We start from the raw sequence: 18159 nt of genomic DNA, 5'->3' as shown, positions 1-18159 counted from the left end.
AAACCAAAGCTTGTAATTACTGTTGGCATGCCTGAGGATCCGGCTGGCAGAGACCATCTTGCTGGAGAGCAACAAGATTTGCAAGAGAGCAACGTGAAGTGTGCTGTGAGACACCGAACAGCCCAGCTCACACTCGAGACCATGCACACACAGCTCAAACTCTGTGCGACACAGCGAGTTTAGAAGGGCAGCGACACACACACACACATATATTCATTTCACTGAAATGCTGGCAATTCAAACAGAAGTAAGGGTGTTTGCTTGCAACGAACAACCACACATATGTAATAGGCGTGTAAGAGGTATGTATCTGTATGCATGTTTATGTGCAGATATACACACAGACACAGGAGCTTCTCAGTTCCATGCCGACTCCCAAACAGCACAGAGAATACAGGTGCTGTGTCTAACAAACAGTAATTTCAAATATTCGGATTTTCCTCTACATATTGGCTCCCAGTGAGAGTCTAAATATGAACTTTTGAAAAATAAGTTATGTCAGTAAATGAAGCATCCAGAATATTTTAAAAATGTCTTTTCGCGCTGATAACTATGAACTTGATGAGTATCAATTCTGACAAACTTTTAAATAAGCCAACTATAGGAATGCAAACAACCGTAAAAATTTAAGATGGTAACATTGCTGGAAACTTATATGATCGGGAAAATTGGGCCTTCAAAATAAAAAGCTAAGCAAAGCATAAGTCTTTTATAATACAATTTTTAAAATCAAGAAGAGCCTTTAAAGATCAGAAATAGGAAATATGAAATGAAAATATTAAGTTCTGGTGAAGTCACACTTTTAAGATGACAAAAATAGACTATTAAACTCCTATCAATTTCTGCTAAAAAAATGATCAGCTTCACAGCAAAAATGCAATTTTGTGAGGAAATTCATTAAAATATATTTTTGTATATATATGACACAGATGTATACCAGTAGCAATTCTTAACTCTTTAAGAAGCAATTCTAAACACAGGATAATGCCGTTCTAAGTTCTCTGCTAACGTCAGACAACAAATGTACAGCTTATTTAGCACTATTTCCATCTTTGCATTTATCTTAGTGTAACTCAGATTGACTGTAGACATTTCTGAGACAAGTAGCTTTTACGCAGCAGTGTAAATTAGGCCACAGATAAAGTAATCTGTGTATTTTAAGCTTGAAACCATCAGTGTCACAAAGCCGAGAGGTAAACAGATGCCTTTGCAATTTTACTGAGGCTATGGCCAGATGTTCCTATTCACTCTCCTGTTGTGTGCAGGACAAACATATTGTATCTACTTCGCACTGACAGCACACATTACCCACTGTTCTAATTGAAAAGTTGAAGTGAAGGGCAGTGTTTTTTCACTGCATGCTGTTACTCTTGATAACAACACTTTAATTCTGAAAAACACACTTGCACTTTAGGCTTAATCTAAAGTGGCTTGCTTAGAGAATGCTAGCATCTTCATGCTCAAAAGAGCTATCATCACTCTTTTCACTTAATGAAAATTAAACATTTTGGAAGCATTCTTCGAATTATCTGTGTTCTGTGACATCACTTGGGATTTTTTTTTCCCCTTATAAATATATTTGCTCCTCTCAAGGGACAGAAGTAATGAAGTTCAGTCTTAAGTTCCTCTGTCGTCTTATATATTCCAAAAATTAGTAATAAACCAACCCTCATAACGTAGGGTTACCTTACTCTCTTTTTTCCGGAGGTTGTCCATTCTACCAGAAAGTCACCAGAAGAGTAAAAATAACCTAAACTATCCAAACAGTACTGGAAACGATAGGTGGAAAATTACAGCTGAAATCTTGGCCCCAGTGAGCTCCGTGATAAAATTCCTGTCCACAACACTGAGTTGTTTCACCATCTTTATGCTCTGACAAATTAGAGACAGCACAAGCAAATAAGATATATCATTGTGCAGCCACATCTGAAAAGGCCAGGTAAGTGGATTCACATGAGTAGATTCCCCAGTGAATGCCGCTCCCGGACTGGTACATGTGGAAACCTAACTTCTTGTTTTAGGAAAATGCAGTGTATGATTTATTCACCAGTGGGAGAAGCAAATCACATCCATGAGTACTTCGTATTTGTGCCATACACCCCTGCAACACAATTAATGCATCACTCCCCTAACAACATTGTCCTTAAACCACAGGAAACCCTCTTAATTTGTCAGGAGGAATTCCATGTATCAGGTACACTGTAATTGCTTTGGTAAATCCAGAGCATTTGTAATTTTTATTTATTTAACTCTAACCTTTTATTTCTAACGGGAACTAATTCTCTGTGCATTATTCATGACCTACATTCTTAAACTGAAATTATGTTTTGTGCCAAATAGCCAAGTACGTACTGAGTTCTTAAAGAGAAGCTTCATTAACTGAAACAAAGCAAGAATGGATAAAACTACAAAACTACCTCATATAAAAATATTCCACCGAGCAGGATAATTTTAAAGCATTATAGTAGTATTTGTATCTAGCCATAACTCACGGGAATTATCTGTAGGAAATGCAGTAGCTGACAACCAGAAAAAGAAGGATGTAAACCAGTTAATCTACCATTTTTATGTTAAAATGTAATAAGTATAGCACAGGTCACAACTGAAAAGGCATCGTCGTTTTGTCAAGCCAACTTCCTTTATCCATGTCTGAAAAGGACCATGTCAGGAGAAAAAGGTAGAGAGGTAACTTTCTGCTGGCAACTTAAGCTTCCTATCTCATTGTGAACTTCCCAAAGACGTGACTTGTGCCAGGAATGATGGGGGCTTTATATTTTAATATAGCTTGTATAGTTTGTAGACAATGTAAAGACCATCAAATTCACGGCCTACTGGAAAGCTTACTTTCCATTTTGAAGGAACTTGTGAATTTTACTTCCCACGGATACTATTACTGTTTCACCCCTGAACCAGAACACCCCCAAACCCATACCTGTGACAGCCACTCTTCATCCTCTTGCCCGCTGTGGTCAGATGCTAAGCTGTCATACGACTCATGTCGAGTGATCGGCCCAGGGCTCCCTGGTGGAACCACTGAAAAAAAACAGAAAATTGAAAAATCAGATTTACTGTTAAATGTATTTTTAAAAAGCTTTTTCAGTAAGTTATTGGTACAGCAACGTATATATTTTCCTAAATCTGTGACGATATGTTGGAGCACAGAAACAGCTCAAATACTGACATCAAAAGTGATGAAAAGATTTCTGTTCTTTGACTTGAATGTATACATACAGCCACTATGATAACCCAACTGGCCCTTCTTTTAACCTTAAGTCCTCAGTGAACATACAGTACAGCCCAATGCAGATGACATCCATCTGTCTTGAGGAATTTAACACTGAGAAATGCCACTGTCAGTGATGTAAGCCTTGTCTACAAACTCCTCAGAATTTCAGCTGTGCTAAAGCACACCGACAAAAGCTATCCTGAGGCACTGGTACATGCACTGACTTTGAACACAGAGTACTTCCAAGACTTTGTGAACTGAATTATCACTCTGATTTTGACATGAATGTAGTTAATTTAAAGATGGCTTCACAAACAACTTGATTTTAGGATTTGACTTTTTTGCAATTTAATCAGAAGTACTCCGTTATCATCTTAGTGTCACCTTTTCATTATAATAGTGACAATATATTAATTAAGAATCCATAACAAAGCAGAGTTTGATGTTTATTTTGCTACAGAGACTAAATACTGAGATTATTTCACTGGACTGTAAAATACCAGAAATTCTGTATTCAGATGTTGCATTGCATTACAGTAATACTGTATAATGATTTTGGACAGATAAGAAAAACACTTTTTTCAGCTGCAGGTGACACTGATAAGTAAAAAGATGTATTAGTTCAAGCTGAGGGACAAACTCAGCAGCAGCTATTATACACAACAGTCCAAGACACAACCCCTAAGCAGCCCGTAACCTCCAATCTCCTGGACGCTGGCGCATCTGCTTCCAGCCACTACCAGATATGCCAGGCTGGGTAAATTTTTGGTTTGACTCAACACCAGATCTGTCCACCGCGCTCAGCAACAAACCTTTTCTTGACAGCGCCATGAAAACCTTATATAACTGCTTAAATACAAGTCTCTACTGTTTTCAAAAGACTGGTACAAACAACCTCAATTCACAGAACTAAGTTAATTTTGTTCCTCTATTCACTACTCTCATTGGTCTTCATACGAACTCACTACAACAGAAAAATGCCAGTTCTTCACCTCTGTAGACATCAGGGTATCCAAAACTACTTTTAAAATGATTACCATATACATATAGAACTTCAGGAAAAATCATAACTTAGTGTTCAAATGCTACCACAAAAAAGAGAGAGAATTGTAGACTCATGGTAAAGATTAATATTTCATGCTGCCTGGTCCTTGAGTGATTTGAATACGTTAGCAAAGCTTACAGTCTAGCTACTTTACTTTCTGTGGTGGTAGCATTACGCCGCTCTAACTAAAACTTCACACTTCAGAAAGCTGAAAGAATTTAGCAGAAAAAAAATGCAAGCAAGCACCCCAGACAATGAGACAGGAGGTATTTTTCATTTTCTTGTACCTGCTTAGTGTCAGGGGCCTGTTGGAACCCTCGATTCAATACCAAGAAACCATACCCACTTTGAGGGAAGAGCAGACACCACAAAAACAAATTAAAAGAAGCAAATGCAACAATGATATTTTTACTTCGATAAAATATGAGAGTTTATGCTATAGCATTGATACAGACAATCCTAAAATTAGAACCAATATTTTTGTATTCACAATCTAAAAATGACTCACAGTTTTAAAAATTGATTTTTAAAAACTGTATTATTACAGGGTTGACCTTTATGTGTCAAGTTTCCATCCACTACAAATTTTTACAGCCATGTTGTAAACCCCTAATAATAGGAGTTTATAATGGCAAAGCAGACACAATTGTAACCATAAATACAGAACGGCGCCTCTATAATATAAACAGCACAGAGTTTTCATAAATCCATACACTATATGAAATAAAGGGATTTTCATCCTGTTTGTATAAGTGGGTATCTGAACCCAACCTCCGCCATGCAGCCATTTCTAACACCTCTGTATCGCAGAGTGTCCGTATTCTGAAACCTGCAATATACCAAATCCAGTTTAGGGCCTAACTTATTAAAGAATTATTCAAAGTGCTATATACATGAGGACATATTCTTAAAAAGTGTCAAGTTTTTCCCATGAGATACTATACATCTGCCACAGTCACTGAAATCAATACAATTTGTGCCTGCACGCGCATGTAAATACACACCTTGGCAACCACAGACGTTATTTCAGCCGCCTGTGTTGATCAGTTTTCAAGATAATATAGAAACTACATTCATCTGCTTTGCTACAGCCATGACAGATCTAATTCAGTGGTTTACGGATGTGTCCGGCTCGCCCCTATCAAACTGGTATTAAGAAAATACACGTACCCTCCCGGATTACAAACAGCTGACGATTCACAGTAAATATCTGAATATGAAACCATAATGCCCACACCGCTTGCTTACCGGTCAAGTTTACATTCAAAGTCAACGAAACAAACCCATTATTTTGACACGTTTTGCTGTTGCCCTGATCTTTCCCCTATCTCCCGACTCCCCTACAATAAATCCTACTGACTGCAGTAACGCCGGTTTCTGAGGGCACAGCTGATCAACTGCAGGCTTTCCTGTTGTTGTACTCCACTAACAAACTGTTCATGACTCTAGCAGATGTTTTTGCTTTCAAACCAACGGGAACTTTATGGACTGTTCTGATTTTTTTCTGTTCTTTCTATCCCAGGGGCAACTACTAGAGCTGTCAAGATTAGGGAAGCTGCTATTCAGTGACTAGCTGCAAAAACGCCAGCCCGGGGAGCAGCACCCACCCTGGTTTGTCACCGTATTTCCCCCTTGGGTAATACTCGTGTATGTTACTGGAGATTCAAGACGGCATTACAGTGGGAAAGAAATTCAAATTTAAGAATAGTTTCGGTCCTATGCTTCATGCCTCTTCCCGAGGAACCACAGCTTTGCATACGTCTTGCAACAACACACGTTTGAGCGCCGCTTCAGAGCGCAGCATTAACTCTTTCTACCAAAAAGTGATGACATGCTGAATTCCACAAAAAAACCCTCTGCCTCGGAGTTCACCAGCAGGGCAACAGTGATAAAGCCTTAGCTGAGGGCGAACCTCAGCAATTTATTTTGCTATTTAATAAAACATCATTTATGTACCACACCTATCACAACAGCAGGCATTTGAGGAGAGTCTGGTTTCGACAGCAGGATCCCAGTGACGGTCCCGGCTTTCCCGCAGGCAGAGCGAGCTCGGGTCCCACTGCCCTTAGTGGAAGCAGGCAGCATTCTGCGAGGTGTGACCTCCAGAGACAAGAGACCCTGGCTGGAGATCTGCCATCGCTCTACTGCTTCTTACAGATATACATATGGTCATTTTTCCCCGAGTTAAAAAAGGCTTGAAGTTATAGGAACAAATATGTTCTAAAAATGTAAAACGGATTCTTTCTTCTTTTCTGGGTCACACACCTCCTGCATTGGTATCAAGTTCCAAGATGAGATTAATTTAAGCCCGGAGGGACATTTCCAGGAATTTGAGCTCGAAAGTAATCTTTCATCTTCCAGCTTAATTCTTTGAAAATCTGAATTCACACTGGAAATTACGACAGTGAAGCTGTTCTTATGCTGTAACACAGAGTTTTTTCATTTTCCAAAGAATTTCACTATAATGCAGGATAGCAAATAATAACATTCAAATTCTTCAAAAGCTTTGCAGCAAGTAGTGGTTTTTTTTGCACTCTTGTGATTTTGCTTTCATTGAGGAAAAGTCACAAATGGCACACACAGAGCAAGCAAGCCCCGGTTGCACAGAGATATTTTACTGGCAGTTGCAGTTGTTTTGTACCTTCCTAAAATAATGAATTCAATGCTTTGTGTCTGAGCTATGCCTATTTTTAACTTTTTGCTATTCTTACACCAACATCTGGAACAAACTTATATCAAATATCAGAATGCAACTGAGTTTCTTTAATCTAGAAATACACAAACATGAAGAAATTTGTACAATTACCTGCAGAGCGAAAAAAGTACAAAGAAAATGAGTGTTTATTAAAAATTTAAGGTGAGAATTAGAATATGTAACTTCTGTTTATGCAGTATAACAGGATATCAGTTTCTAAAGTCCACTTACAAATGCCAAAAACTCCATAAGCAAGCATCCAAGGTCACTTTTTAAAAAACGGAGTGCTACCTGCAGCAAAAATCAGAGCTTTGCCATAAATATTTGGCAAGGGGCAAAAAAAATCTTTGACCTGCTTAAAAATAATAATAGCACCTTTAATCTCTGCCCTCCTTCAAGTGTAAAGTGATCTGCATCAACTCTAAGTCTGGAATATATTCCCGTCCCTCCATCCTGACTGGCTCTACTGAACCACTCCACATTTAACTAAGGAGAACCAGAATCTCAGCAAAAACTGTTGTTCTTCATCTTCTTTCATTTTTGAACAGTCATCTCATTTTCTACCCTCAAAATCAAAGGTGCAGGTGCTTACCATAATCTAAGGTAAATTTTTTAAGTTTACAGACTCCCTTCTCTGCAGTTACAGGATTAATCTTACTACTACACCGAAGAAAGATTATTAAAGGCAAGGGTCTGAAAAAAACACATTACACACTTAGTCATTTGTGTGATAATTGTTAGTGCCAGGAAAATTGCACAGAAGTGACTGTGAAGACAAAAGTTTCAACACAAGCCAAAACAAAGGCTGAAATATTCCTCTGGAACTCCAGGACCTGATTCACACAGTTCAGCAATCAAGTATGAAAAAAAAAAAAACCCACAACATTGTTTTGAAACTCTCCCATGATATTTAGTGACAAATAAAGAAAACAAACAATTTATATTAACCTCGAATAATTTGCATAGACATTCCTGACATGTGAGCAAGACCTAGACAAATACACATGCTTGACGAATATTGGAATTAACAAACAGTGGGGTTTTGTTCATAGATGGGCTAATTATACAATAAATACCTAGACCTAGGACAAATCTTTATTCATTCAAAGATTATAAATTGTCATCTTTCAGCAGCATAGAAGTGTTGGAACAAAGAAACACTACAGCTCAATTGTAGTGTGTGCACTTATGGTTTTAATTTGTGAACAATAAATCATTAGTTTTACTTAGTTCTGTGTACTTCTTGAACCAAAAGGTTTTAATTTTCTCATTTATATAAATAAGCTTTACACAATTCAATTTAATTGAGAGTTATATATGAAATCCCCAATGTGCTCTTCTCTAAGGGATGTGTGTTTGTCCAAATTAAGAGCAAACAAAGGCATTTGTGGACCATAAAGACTATTTGTTCTGTGCTGCCTGCCGTACACATGCTTGCAGACACCCAGAGAGCTTTCCTTTATTTCAACTGAATACACAAAATTTATAATTTGAAATAAGATTCTAAAATCTAGTAGAAACAGAAACAATGTACTCTTAACTAATTCATTAACTCTGGGCTACCATGAGCAGTCTCTAGTGATGTCCATGGCAAACAGGTACGCAGAATAAAAATTTCATTTCCCTTGTTTTCAAACAAATCACACATTAACATCTGATTTTGATGCTTTTTCCGTGGTTCCTAAGTTGTATCTAAAATGATCATAGGTGGTTTAGTGACGTGAGGTAATCATCTGCTTGTCAACAAGCTTCGGGAGTACTTCTCCTAAAGTTAAGCTCCACAACTTGAATGATTTATTTCATGCTACTTCTGGAACTACTGGCGCATTAGTTACATCGTGTTACCCCTGACAAGTAGAATGTGACAGTTCTGGTTTAGGTCTACACGCAGCCACTTCAAATTCAACAGGTTTGCTTTTTCCCCATCTTATAGATGTGATCTTGATTCTGTCAAAGGTTGGCTTTGCTATCCCACAGCCAGATTTGCCACGTCGTTCCAAGTCCAACAACTGCTTAGCGAGTTTTACGGCATGCGTGTTCCTAACCCTGCTCTTGCAGCACACAGCTCCATGCCTGCTGGCTCCACCTCTGCTCCAGTCTGACAATGAAGTGAAGACCAGATTTTCATTTTAGACAGAATGCTTACAGCAACGTTTAGAATAAACTGTTTGGAGCTTGGTGATATGCTCTATGTATCTTCGCTTGTGGCTATATGTTACTGAACTAAGTTCTGGTTTTCATGCATTTTTCAGCTTGTAAACTTCTGCAGGAGCATGCCATGAAAATTAAAATATCCTCTTTTACCCCAAACTTCTCCCCACTAATTTTTTTCCCGCGAGGACTTTCTGAGATTCCTGTATGCATATACATCATAAAGTTCAGCTAAAAACCCCCTCTAAACCAGGAGTTTAGCCAGCCTAACAGTTATTTCACACCACCAATTGACTTACAGATTTATTAATTCATTGTTTGTACATTGCTCACAGTTTATGAGGTGCTTCATAGACCATCCATTCTCTGTATCAGCACTTTAATCTTAAAGGAATAGGTAGGTCTGTAGTCAGGATAGGAATTCTCCTCAGATTTGCCCAGCTTTGACGACTGCTTTACTGGCTCCTTTACACTGGTCTGATAGCCAACAGCCTGGCATAGTTTTTTTTTTTCCCTAAAAGGTGCCACTTAGGTGTTCAGGCTTCACCATTACTCCTGCTTGCATTGCAAGGCTGGTATATGTTCACTGCGCTTAACTCCAGCTTCCATTTCTGAAGTTCCCATAGGAAACCAGTCAAGTACAATGAACATTTAAAGCTGGGCAGAGCTAGAACCTGATCTTACTCACAGTACGGAGCATCTTAAGGCTGTTCAACACTTTAAGTGCTCAGACTATCAGTTCTGTACCAAAGGATAACATATATATTCTTTCTTGAGTTAAAGAATAATTTCAACTGCACGAACCTATGGTGAAATCCATCTGATGGCCATCTTTAAAGAATTATGGAAGAGGTAACTATTTCTATAATTCACTGACTTCAAAAGTATGTTTGACATTATTGTCGGGAAAATTATGTTAACCATGGATTACTGTTACAATCAAAGTATGTAGTGAGAAGTCAAGAGGCTTAGTAGTAAATTTTCAAAGCGGTGCGTGGGGATTTACCCGTTTGACTCCCATTAACGTCAATAGGAGTCGCGCGGCTAAATCCCTGTACACTGCTTTGAAAACTGACCCCTCCGTGTTGATGGACCCCGCTCTAAGAAGTTCCAGATGACCATGTAAGAATAGTAAAGAACTATTTCAGCATGTGCCCTTGTTCATTATTGTTGTTTGTACACATCTGAAAGTATTTTAATTCCTATATGCAGTGCTGTTTCCAGCATTTAGTTTAAAAAATATGGATTAAGATGGGCAAGTACTCAGTGATCTGATGAAGCCATGCACATGCCCAGGTGTATATATGGATCAAAAACTGAACATACATTGCCAGCATCCAGTGCACCTTACAGAGTTAATTTTTATCCACCTCGTCTATATTATTTCACAAACAGCAATTACAGCTGAAGAACGTATCATGCTCTACTCCACTGCACATATGCAACGATGCAGCTCTTTCATGAAATGGCATCTGCCCTGTTCCTATTTACCCCAGTCAGTCCAATGCTCAGTCAGAAATTAAATTTGCTTCCCTTTACCACTCAATCCTGTTTCCTGTAGGGAGCAGGAAGTGCTGGTTACAGTTTTAGGGAAACATAGTTTTTCCTTAAAAGAATACCATGAACTACAATGTCATTAGAAACATCTTTTCTGGAACAGGAAGGTGATCCAGATTAGCTTGCAATCTGTTACGCCTCCGAGTGTAAGAAGCAAACCTGAAAATCCCATTTTCACTGTGACTACTGCCAGAAAATCCCAAATACATGTAACAGTTCTGTAAGGGAAAGGCATGTTTGGATTCAGCTTCACTGGAAATTTGTAGACTGTAGTCATAAAATACACATATAAATATATATATGTAAAATATATACATTTAAGATACGCTACTGTTTTAAACACAGTAAAAGATTCCAAATATGAAATATTTTTTAAATTGCCCAAATTCTTCTACAACTTATTTTATCTGTACCACTTACAGTTATATATCCATATATATAGATACACACTCATATTTTCTGGTAATATTTGGAGTGAATACCTGAGTCAAGATAAACACTTAAGAATTAATTTTCTGACATTCTGAAACTCATTTTTCACTACAGAATCCTCCACTTCAAAATTTCAAGAAATTATAAGTTTTCCCCCAAGGATCTGGATTATTACAGGACATCTGCACAACTCCTTTGAAACTACTGATGCAGAGACCCAGGAAGTTCTTTTAAAACGTATGTTGCGTTCTCTTATTGTATGGCAGTAACTAAGTAGAATTTAATGAAAATGATACGCTAGCTAGAGGCAATTTCAAGTAGAAAGAATAATAATGGCAAACTGAGAATCTAGAAAATATATTAGAAAAATTCCCATCTGGATAATAAAGGTAAACATATATACCCAAGTGACTACATGAAATCTCAGCTGTGTGGTGGTTGTACACAAAATAACAACACCACGCAGTTTCCCACCTTTACTAAGGGTTAGCTGCGATACTCCCGCTCAGAACAGGGAGGGGAAAAACCTGGCAGAATCGTCGGAACGTACGGGCCTTGTGCTCAGGGACTCGCTCTATCTACCACAGGGCTGGTTTTGCACCCGCTCGGGGCAGAGGGAGCAGCCTCCCGTTTGCCTTCCCGCAGATCGCCCGCGGCTCCGCCGTGCCCATCTCCGTCACCCCGACTTGCCGCCAACGCTGGGTACGTCCCTGCAGTTTTAAGCCTGTAACACTCCATCGACACGATTTTGTGTAAAAGCCCCTGGCTGTGGTGCACAGGTACCAGTAGTTTAGGCAACGCTCATATGATCAGTACATAAAAATGATGGCAGTTTAAAATGTTAACCCCCCCACGCCACTGCTTGCTCCGAGCCCTCTCCAGCCTTTGCAGCACAGCAGCTCATATAAACTCAAGTGGGCTTTGCCCACTCCAGGGTAAGGCCAGGGCACTTTGCTTACACAGTCTTCATCGGCAGATGATGTTAAATTGGCCAACTTTGCTCGGAGGTACTGGCAGTGCTGCTGCAGAACCAGTAAAGCCCAGCAGAGACACTGCGCTGGGCGGCTCGGAGCGCTAACTGCTGAAACCACTCCAAACCCGCGTCTGACCGGGGCCATGCAGAGATGTCACAGAAACGGAGCAAAAAGGCTTTGAACACCTCGTAACTACACGATAGCGTAATTGTTGTTACAGAACAGGCTCTGGTTTTGATCAGTTTTATTATTTGAAATCGAGCTCCGTTGTGATAGACATTGAACATACACATAGTAAGATACAGAACATGCTACACGCACACACACTATAGTTATGTATATAGTGGGGTATGTACCATAACATATACCCTTTCATATTAGTGAAAGAAGACACTATTAAATACACATGCACAAAAGAGTGCTAGAAGAAAAACAGAGGTAGAAGGCTAAGAAGTGGTAGAACACTAAATATAATTATCAGTCCCAGTTCATTAGCCGATTACCAGACCACCATCACACTCTGCTGTGCATGGAAGAAGGTTTGCAGACCAGAATGACCAGATTCCTCACTGCGTCTGCTCGGTGCAGCTCGAATGGCAGCGGTTTGGCTATGATTACTTGCATCGTTGCTTGTTTTTCATAGTATCTATCTTCATAGCACATATTCACACAGTTACTTAATACACCCTCCACTCTTACTCTCAGTCCTGCTTTCCACAGCACAGTATGTACTACCTCTATGTATGGAATTTTTATTTCCATCAATGGAATGTATGAAAGGAATATAAAATAGGTCATAAAGAACCACAATGTTGCTTAGAGACAGAAGTCTTGCTCAGGGTGCATAGCTTTCATTAGAGGGAGCAGGAAGTGCAAACATGATGTCAGAGTTAGAGAGATTATCTGTATAAATTGTGTTATCATTTAGCCCAAACAAACAGTGAGGAAAGACTAACCCCCTCCCTTTGAAGACAATGAATAGTTACTAAGTTTGACTTCTAATGAAAGCCCTTTTCAGTAAAACGCAAGATACGTACAGCAGTTGGTCCAGAAATGAAAATCTGTTGTAACAGCCAAAAGTCAAAGGCAGCTATAAATACAGACCTTAATCTTTTCAAGAATCCCTTAACGAAGCCTATAAAACTGATTATATCTTCAGGCCTAACTCAAGTGCAAATTCTTACTCAGAAATAAGTAACAGCCTTTCAAGTATTACTTGGAGACCAATACAGAAACAAAGAACAAGAATACAGAGTACGGGTTCAAAACCCACCATGGTGGAATATGAATTACACTGCATTTAGAATAAACAATCAATGAGGCAGCAGAAGCCTCAGCTACGTGTCCATTTTTCTGAGAGAGAAACAATTTCCAGAAGCGGTCAGAGTGGGATAAAGAAACACTGCATCATTCCTTTTAACACAACAGAAATGGTCTTTGATTATTTAAAAGCCAATTGCAAAGATCTGTCTTCAGAACCTCCTATTGGAGGTTTAATAGAAAAAAAGGTGCAAGTACACTTACCAGCAACACTGTAGTAAAGTAGAGACTTTTGTTTTAACAAAATCTATATTTATACGATTACATTTCCTATGGTTGAGGGCAGCTGTAATTAATGGATTTCCCTCCTTCCCCTAATGCAGTCATTTGTCAATTTAAACACAGAATGTCCAATCAATTTTGATGTATTTAGTAAGCAATTTGTCAAAGAGTACTGCATACCAGTTAATATATTAATTCTTGTCATTGGCCTGCTTCTGACAACTGCAGGTCTTCTCCATAAAATTGGTCCTGATGAGCCAAAACTCTTGCCTGGAACATGAAGGTGCCCTTTCCAATCCCAGAGGAGAGAAATCATAGCTCATTTTATTAAATAACTTTATGGGGCAGTTTCTGGTCTGATTTCAAACTTTTTCCATTAATGTGTTATTTGTCCACATCTCGGATATCTCAACTACAGTCCATTCCTCCAGCGGAATGAACAAGTGAATTCAAAGAGGAAGGGTAAGGAAGAAAGTAAATAATAAGTATGAAATGAGGATGGAAGACTTTCTGCTGTTACGCAAAGTTACCGATTCTCACTGCAATTCCATTATGTGCCATGCACATGTCTGGTTGAATTCAAACATGCGCAAATGGAAGGTACAGGAGTCAGACACAGGAGACACAAATTAAGTCAATCAAGTATGTTAGACTTTGGGTCGTGGTAACAAAAAGAAAAGTTTTTTCAATAGAAGAAAACCTGAACACAAGCAGCAGATTGTTCTGGACATGAAAAGCACATCTTAACAGCACGCTCCAAGAGTTAATACTGCCAGAGCATCTTAATTCCTAAGTACTAATCAGCGGGAAGTAAGTAGTATTTAAAGAATAATTAATGATGAAACTTGGCAATTCTCTGAAGAAAGCCAAGTCCTTTACATTGCCTGTTCCTGTGGACACCAGAAACCCTCCTCCGTGTGCACGCAGAGCCTCGCACAACTCTCCGCCCACCCTCAGGCCTGCTGTGACCGCCTGACTATACCAGATGATGGTATTTACATTGTAGGGAAAACATCTAGAAAGAATGAAATGTGACTTGATGTATATTCCCTTCCTCTGTTGTGATTTGATTTAGGAGTTGCTCAGAACACAGGCAAATAAAGAGGGAATACTAGAGACACAAATAAAGTAAAATATTATGCATTAAATCTAAGAAGGGTAGGAGAGAAACATCTAGCACCCAGCACTGAAGACCTGGGGACTGTAATACATCCAGGGCTTTGCAGGATGAACTCTTACAAAAAAAAAACAAAAACAAAAGCAAGTCTGAAATCTGCTCTGTCCGAAGGCGAGGAGATTCCTGGGACTGGTTATTTTTATTCTGTCCAACTGCAAAAGGCCTGAAAGAGTCAGGAGCAGGATACCAACGCTTCCCTCAGGCCAGCAGCTTGTGGAATTTAACATACAAGTTCACTTTCAAGCCGTGAACTTACAGAAAGGTCCAAATCTCTTGCTACCCACTTTCTCACCTCTCTGCACCAGCCACGGCCACGATAAAGTGCCCAGGTAGATACGAACGGCTTCCTCTGATCCAGGTTCCTGCAGCAGATGTCACAGATGACCTCAAAGCAATGAAACAGCTGTGCTAATCCACTTACAAATACCCTTGGGATAGAGGTCTTGGACACTTGTACAAAATATTTCTTCAAACAATGGTTCCTTGTTACTTCCTTATTAGCTGTGAATGTAGCTTTAAGATCCTTTAAAAATATTAAAAGCTGAACTGTGTGTACATAACTAAATGCAGTATTTGTAGAATATTCTCTTTTTATCCAAAGAACTCGCTGGCCTACTTTCTACTTTTTAGAGACTAAAGAAGATTTTGGTCCTGTGTTTTGGCATCAAACTGCATATTTATGAAAACCTGCACAGTATAGCCCTCCAACCAGACCGCCAGACGTTTCATTGTTCTGCCCGTCTGCTGACAGAGGTACTCTGTGCTAAAAAGCACACTGAGTATTTTTCAATGACCCAGGGGGCAAAGGTCACTTATTATAAATGGATAATGAGACCTAATGCAATGTTCTGAGTGTGGACAAAGAAAGGGTCTATCCATACCCCCTTGTGACTTGGTCATTCAGGCTTTTATTTCCCCTGCACACTTAATGGAGCCAAACAATTGGCAGAAATGCTATACAGAAACTGAGAGAAACTGCTGTATTCTACCTCTGATAGACAGATACAAATAGTGACCCTGAAACGGCGCCAGAATTCCTCTTACCGCTAACGTGGCAGACAGATGTAACATTCACCCTAAACCCCTCTTTAGCCATTTGCTGGCAGTTAAACTTACGGACGGAAGCGATAGCACATCAACCCGCAGGCTTCAGCTAACGTCAACCCATCACATGGCTGCAGGTAAGCAGAGCCAGGTAAGTTGGGTTTAGCACGTATTTAGTGGGGGGAAAGCTAACAGGTGGCTTGGACTCTTTTGTGTGAATCCTGGTTTGACTCCATGTTTTCAGAAACTGCACTGAGTAGCTTCAGATACAACAAATCCAGAAGAGAACTAAAACTTCAAAGAAGACCAGATACATAAGAACTTCTCTGTTAATGCCATTTTTACTATGTTCTCTAGACTCTTTTTTATCTTTAGAGTTTATTATTTTATTTTTCTTTACATTCCACATCCATCTTAATGAATTCCTCTTATGTGAGTTAAAACCTGAATTAAAATTCTCCACTGCAATTCAAATAATACAAATTCATTATTTTGTTGGAATATAGCCACCACTCATTCTTCTTTCTTTAAAAAGTTTCCCATACAAAACCATTTGAAATGCATAATATTTGAGCTGTTTATGAAATGACACATCCATGCCTGATTTCAGTATATGGGATAAATGTGATCTCTGTATATAAGCACCGATGCTCACAGAACTTTTGTTCAGACTGTATCTATGCAATACATTGCTTTTAATTTCAACAGAAACTACACAGCAGATGAATTACTTCTACAAAGTGTCCAAAATGCTCCAGACAGCATTCTGTGCTCCAGGACTCGTCCTGCAGTAACTGTACACTACATACAATAATTTATCTATTTATACGCTTGATAGTATGCAGGGGAAATAGCTGAGACCAATATGGATGAGGAAGACACCTGAAACTAGAGCAGAGAATTTGGGGAGGGTGAAGGAGGCGGGGGGAGAAATCTGGCCCAGCGAGGCACGCTGCAAGGCCTCACAAACATAGGGAGTGTTTGTGAATTCAGTCTAGCTCTGGAGACTGTTTCAAGACTGCTCAGTATTGCTGTTTTCCCTGAAGACGCTACGTTTGATAGTCCAGCCAGAACACTGCAAAGCCATAGCCTTGACAGCTCTAAAGAACAATAAATGCACACCTGCACGCGCATAAATGCACATGCAACAGATGGCCAGGTAGAAGCAACAGATCTGATCTGGCGCCAACGCCATTTTTACCAGTCACGTTCAGACATACTGCCTTTTGGCCCAGGTGCCCACTTGCTGCATTTTAAAATGCCTGCGTCACGTAACATGCTGGCATTAGCTGCACTGACAACTGTGCCGAGGGTCCGGTTTCCCCATGAGTACCTTTACATATGCCAAGAGTTGTTCCCTTGTGAAACTTGGACTGTCGTAACACTTTGATCTTGACTACACCCTATGTCAGAACAGAGAGACTTGCTATCCACTGTTAATATTCTCCACTTCTTTGAATTGTCAATATAAAAAATGACATAAATACTCATTTATCTATAAAAACAATATAAAATACCTGCGTTTATACATATATATAACATACAAACACCGTATATCTATAGCTATATCTATATATATGTCTGAATATGCAGTGCCATGCGTATCGGCTCCCCGCGAACGGCGTGGCTGGAGAAGACACAGGACAGGGGAGGTGGGCAGCCATCCCTGGCAGCAATGCCGGGGCTCCCGAGGGAAGCAGCTGCCTGAGACGCTGCCTGGAAGTAGCCCAGCAATCAGGAGTTCCAAGGGAGAGGAAAAACGCAGATGCACTCGCCTGTCACCGAGTATTGAATTCACAAGAGGAGATGGCTAAAAGCATGAGAAGAAATGAGGTGAAGAAACCCTGAAGGCTTCAGGGGATGTAGTGGGTCACACTTGCAAGGCTTGCCAGGCACTCACATCTTGGCTGTGTTAGCCTCGAAACTTTGACTCATATCAAAAAGAAACGGTATTCGCTACTCTGCCGTTACTAATAGAGTTGGTTACACAAGGCCCTATTCTGGAGTCGAACATACACTGAAATAAATGAGGGCTGAAAAATCAACTCGGAAAGTCACACTTGGCTTAAAATGTGCACATAAGACAAGACAAAAAGTTGTCAGCTACTCACAGCCAGCAAGAAGATACTGGTAGTACTGTACGGCGTCTGCAGCCAGGAGCAGTGGATGGTTCGCATTAAATGGTGGTTGGAGTTCATTCCACTGAGGAGTTCTGAGGTAAAACACAAGACTATTAATATTTAAGCTAATACAGAGAATGTAAATCAGTGTTTCTGTCATCACATGTAATTAGCTATACAAGCTCACAAAATGTTT

General features: G+C 39.6%; 1 protein-coding gene across 11 annotated transcripts in view; it reads right to left on the bottom strand.

Annotated features, from left to right (window-relative positions):
* BCAS3 (BCAS3 microtubule associated cell migration factor) overlaps positions 1-18159 on the bottom strand; it is a 372048-nt gene that overhangs the window by 199326 nt on the left and 154563 nt on the right. For all 11 annotated transcript variants that reach the window (XM_033004736.2, XM_033004738.2, XM_033004743.2 and 8 more), the window contains 2 exons: positions 17955-18055; positions 2933-3033 (listed from right to left, as the gene is read on the bottom strand). In XM_033004736.2, the coding sequence (XP_032860627.1) occupies positions 2933-3033; positions 17955-18055 (202 nt within the window). The remainder of the gene's footprint in view (positions 1-2932; positions 3034-17954; positions 18056-18159) is intronic.

This window comes from Tyto alba, unplaced genomic scaffold (assembly GCF_018691265.1).
Source record: "Tyto alba isolate M040663 unplaced genomic scaffold, T.alba_DEE_v4.0 Super-Scaffold_19, whole genome shotgun sequence".
Lineage (NCBI taxonomy): Eukaryota > Metazoa > Chordata > Aves > Strigiformes > Tytonidae > Tyto > Tyto alba.
This window is presented reverse-complemented; position numbering and strand designations above follow the sequence as displayed.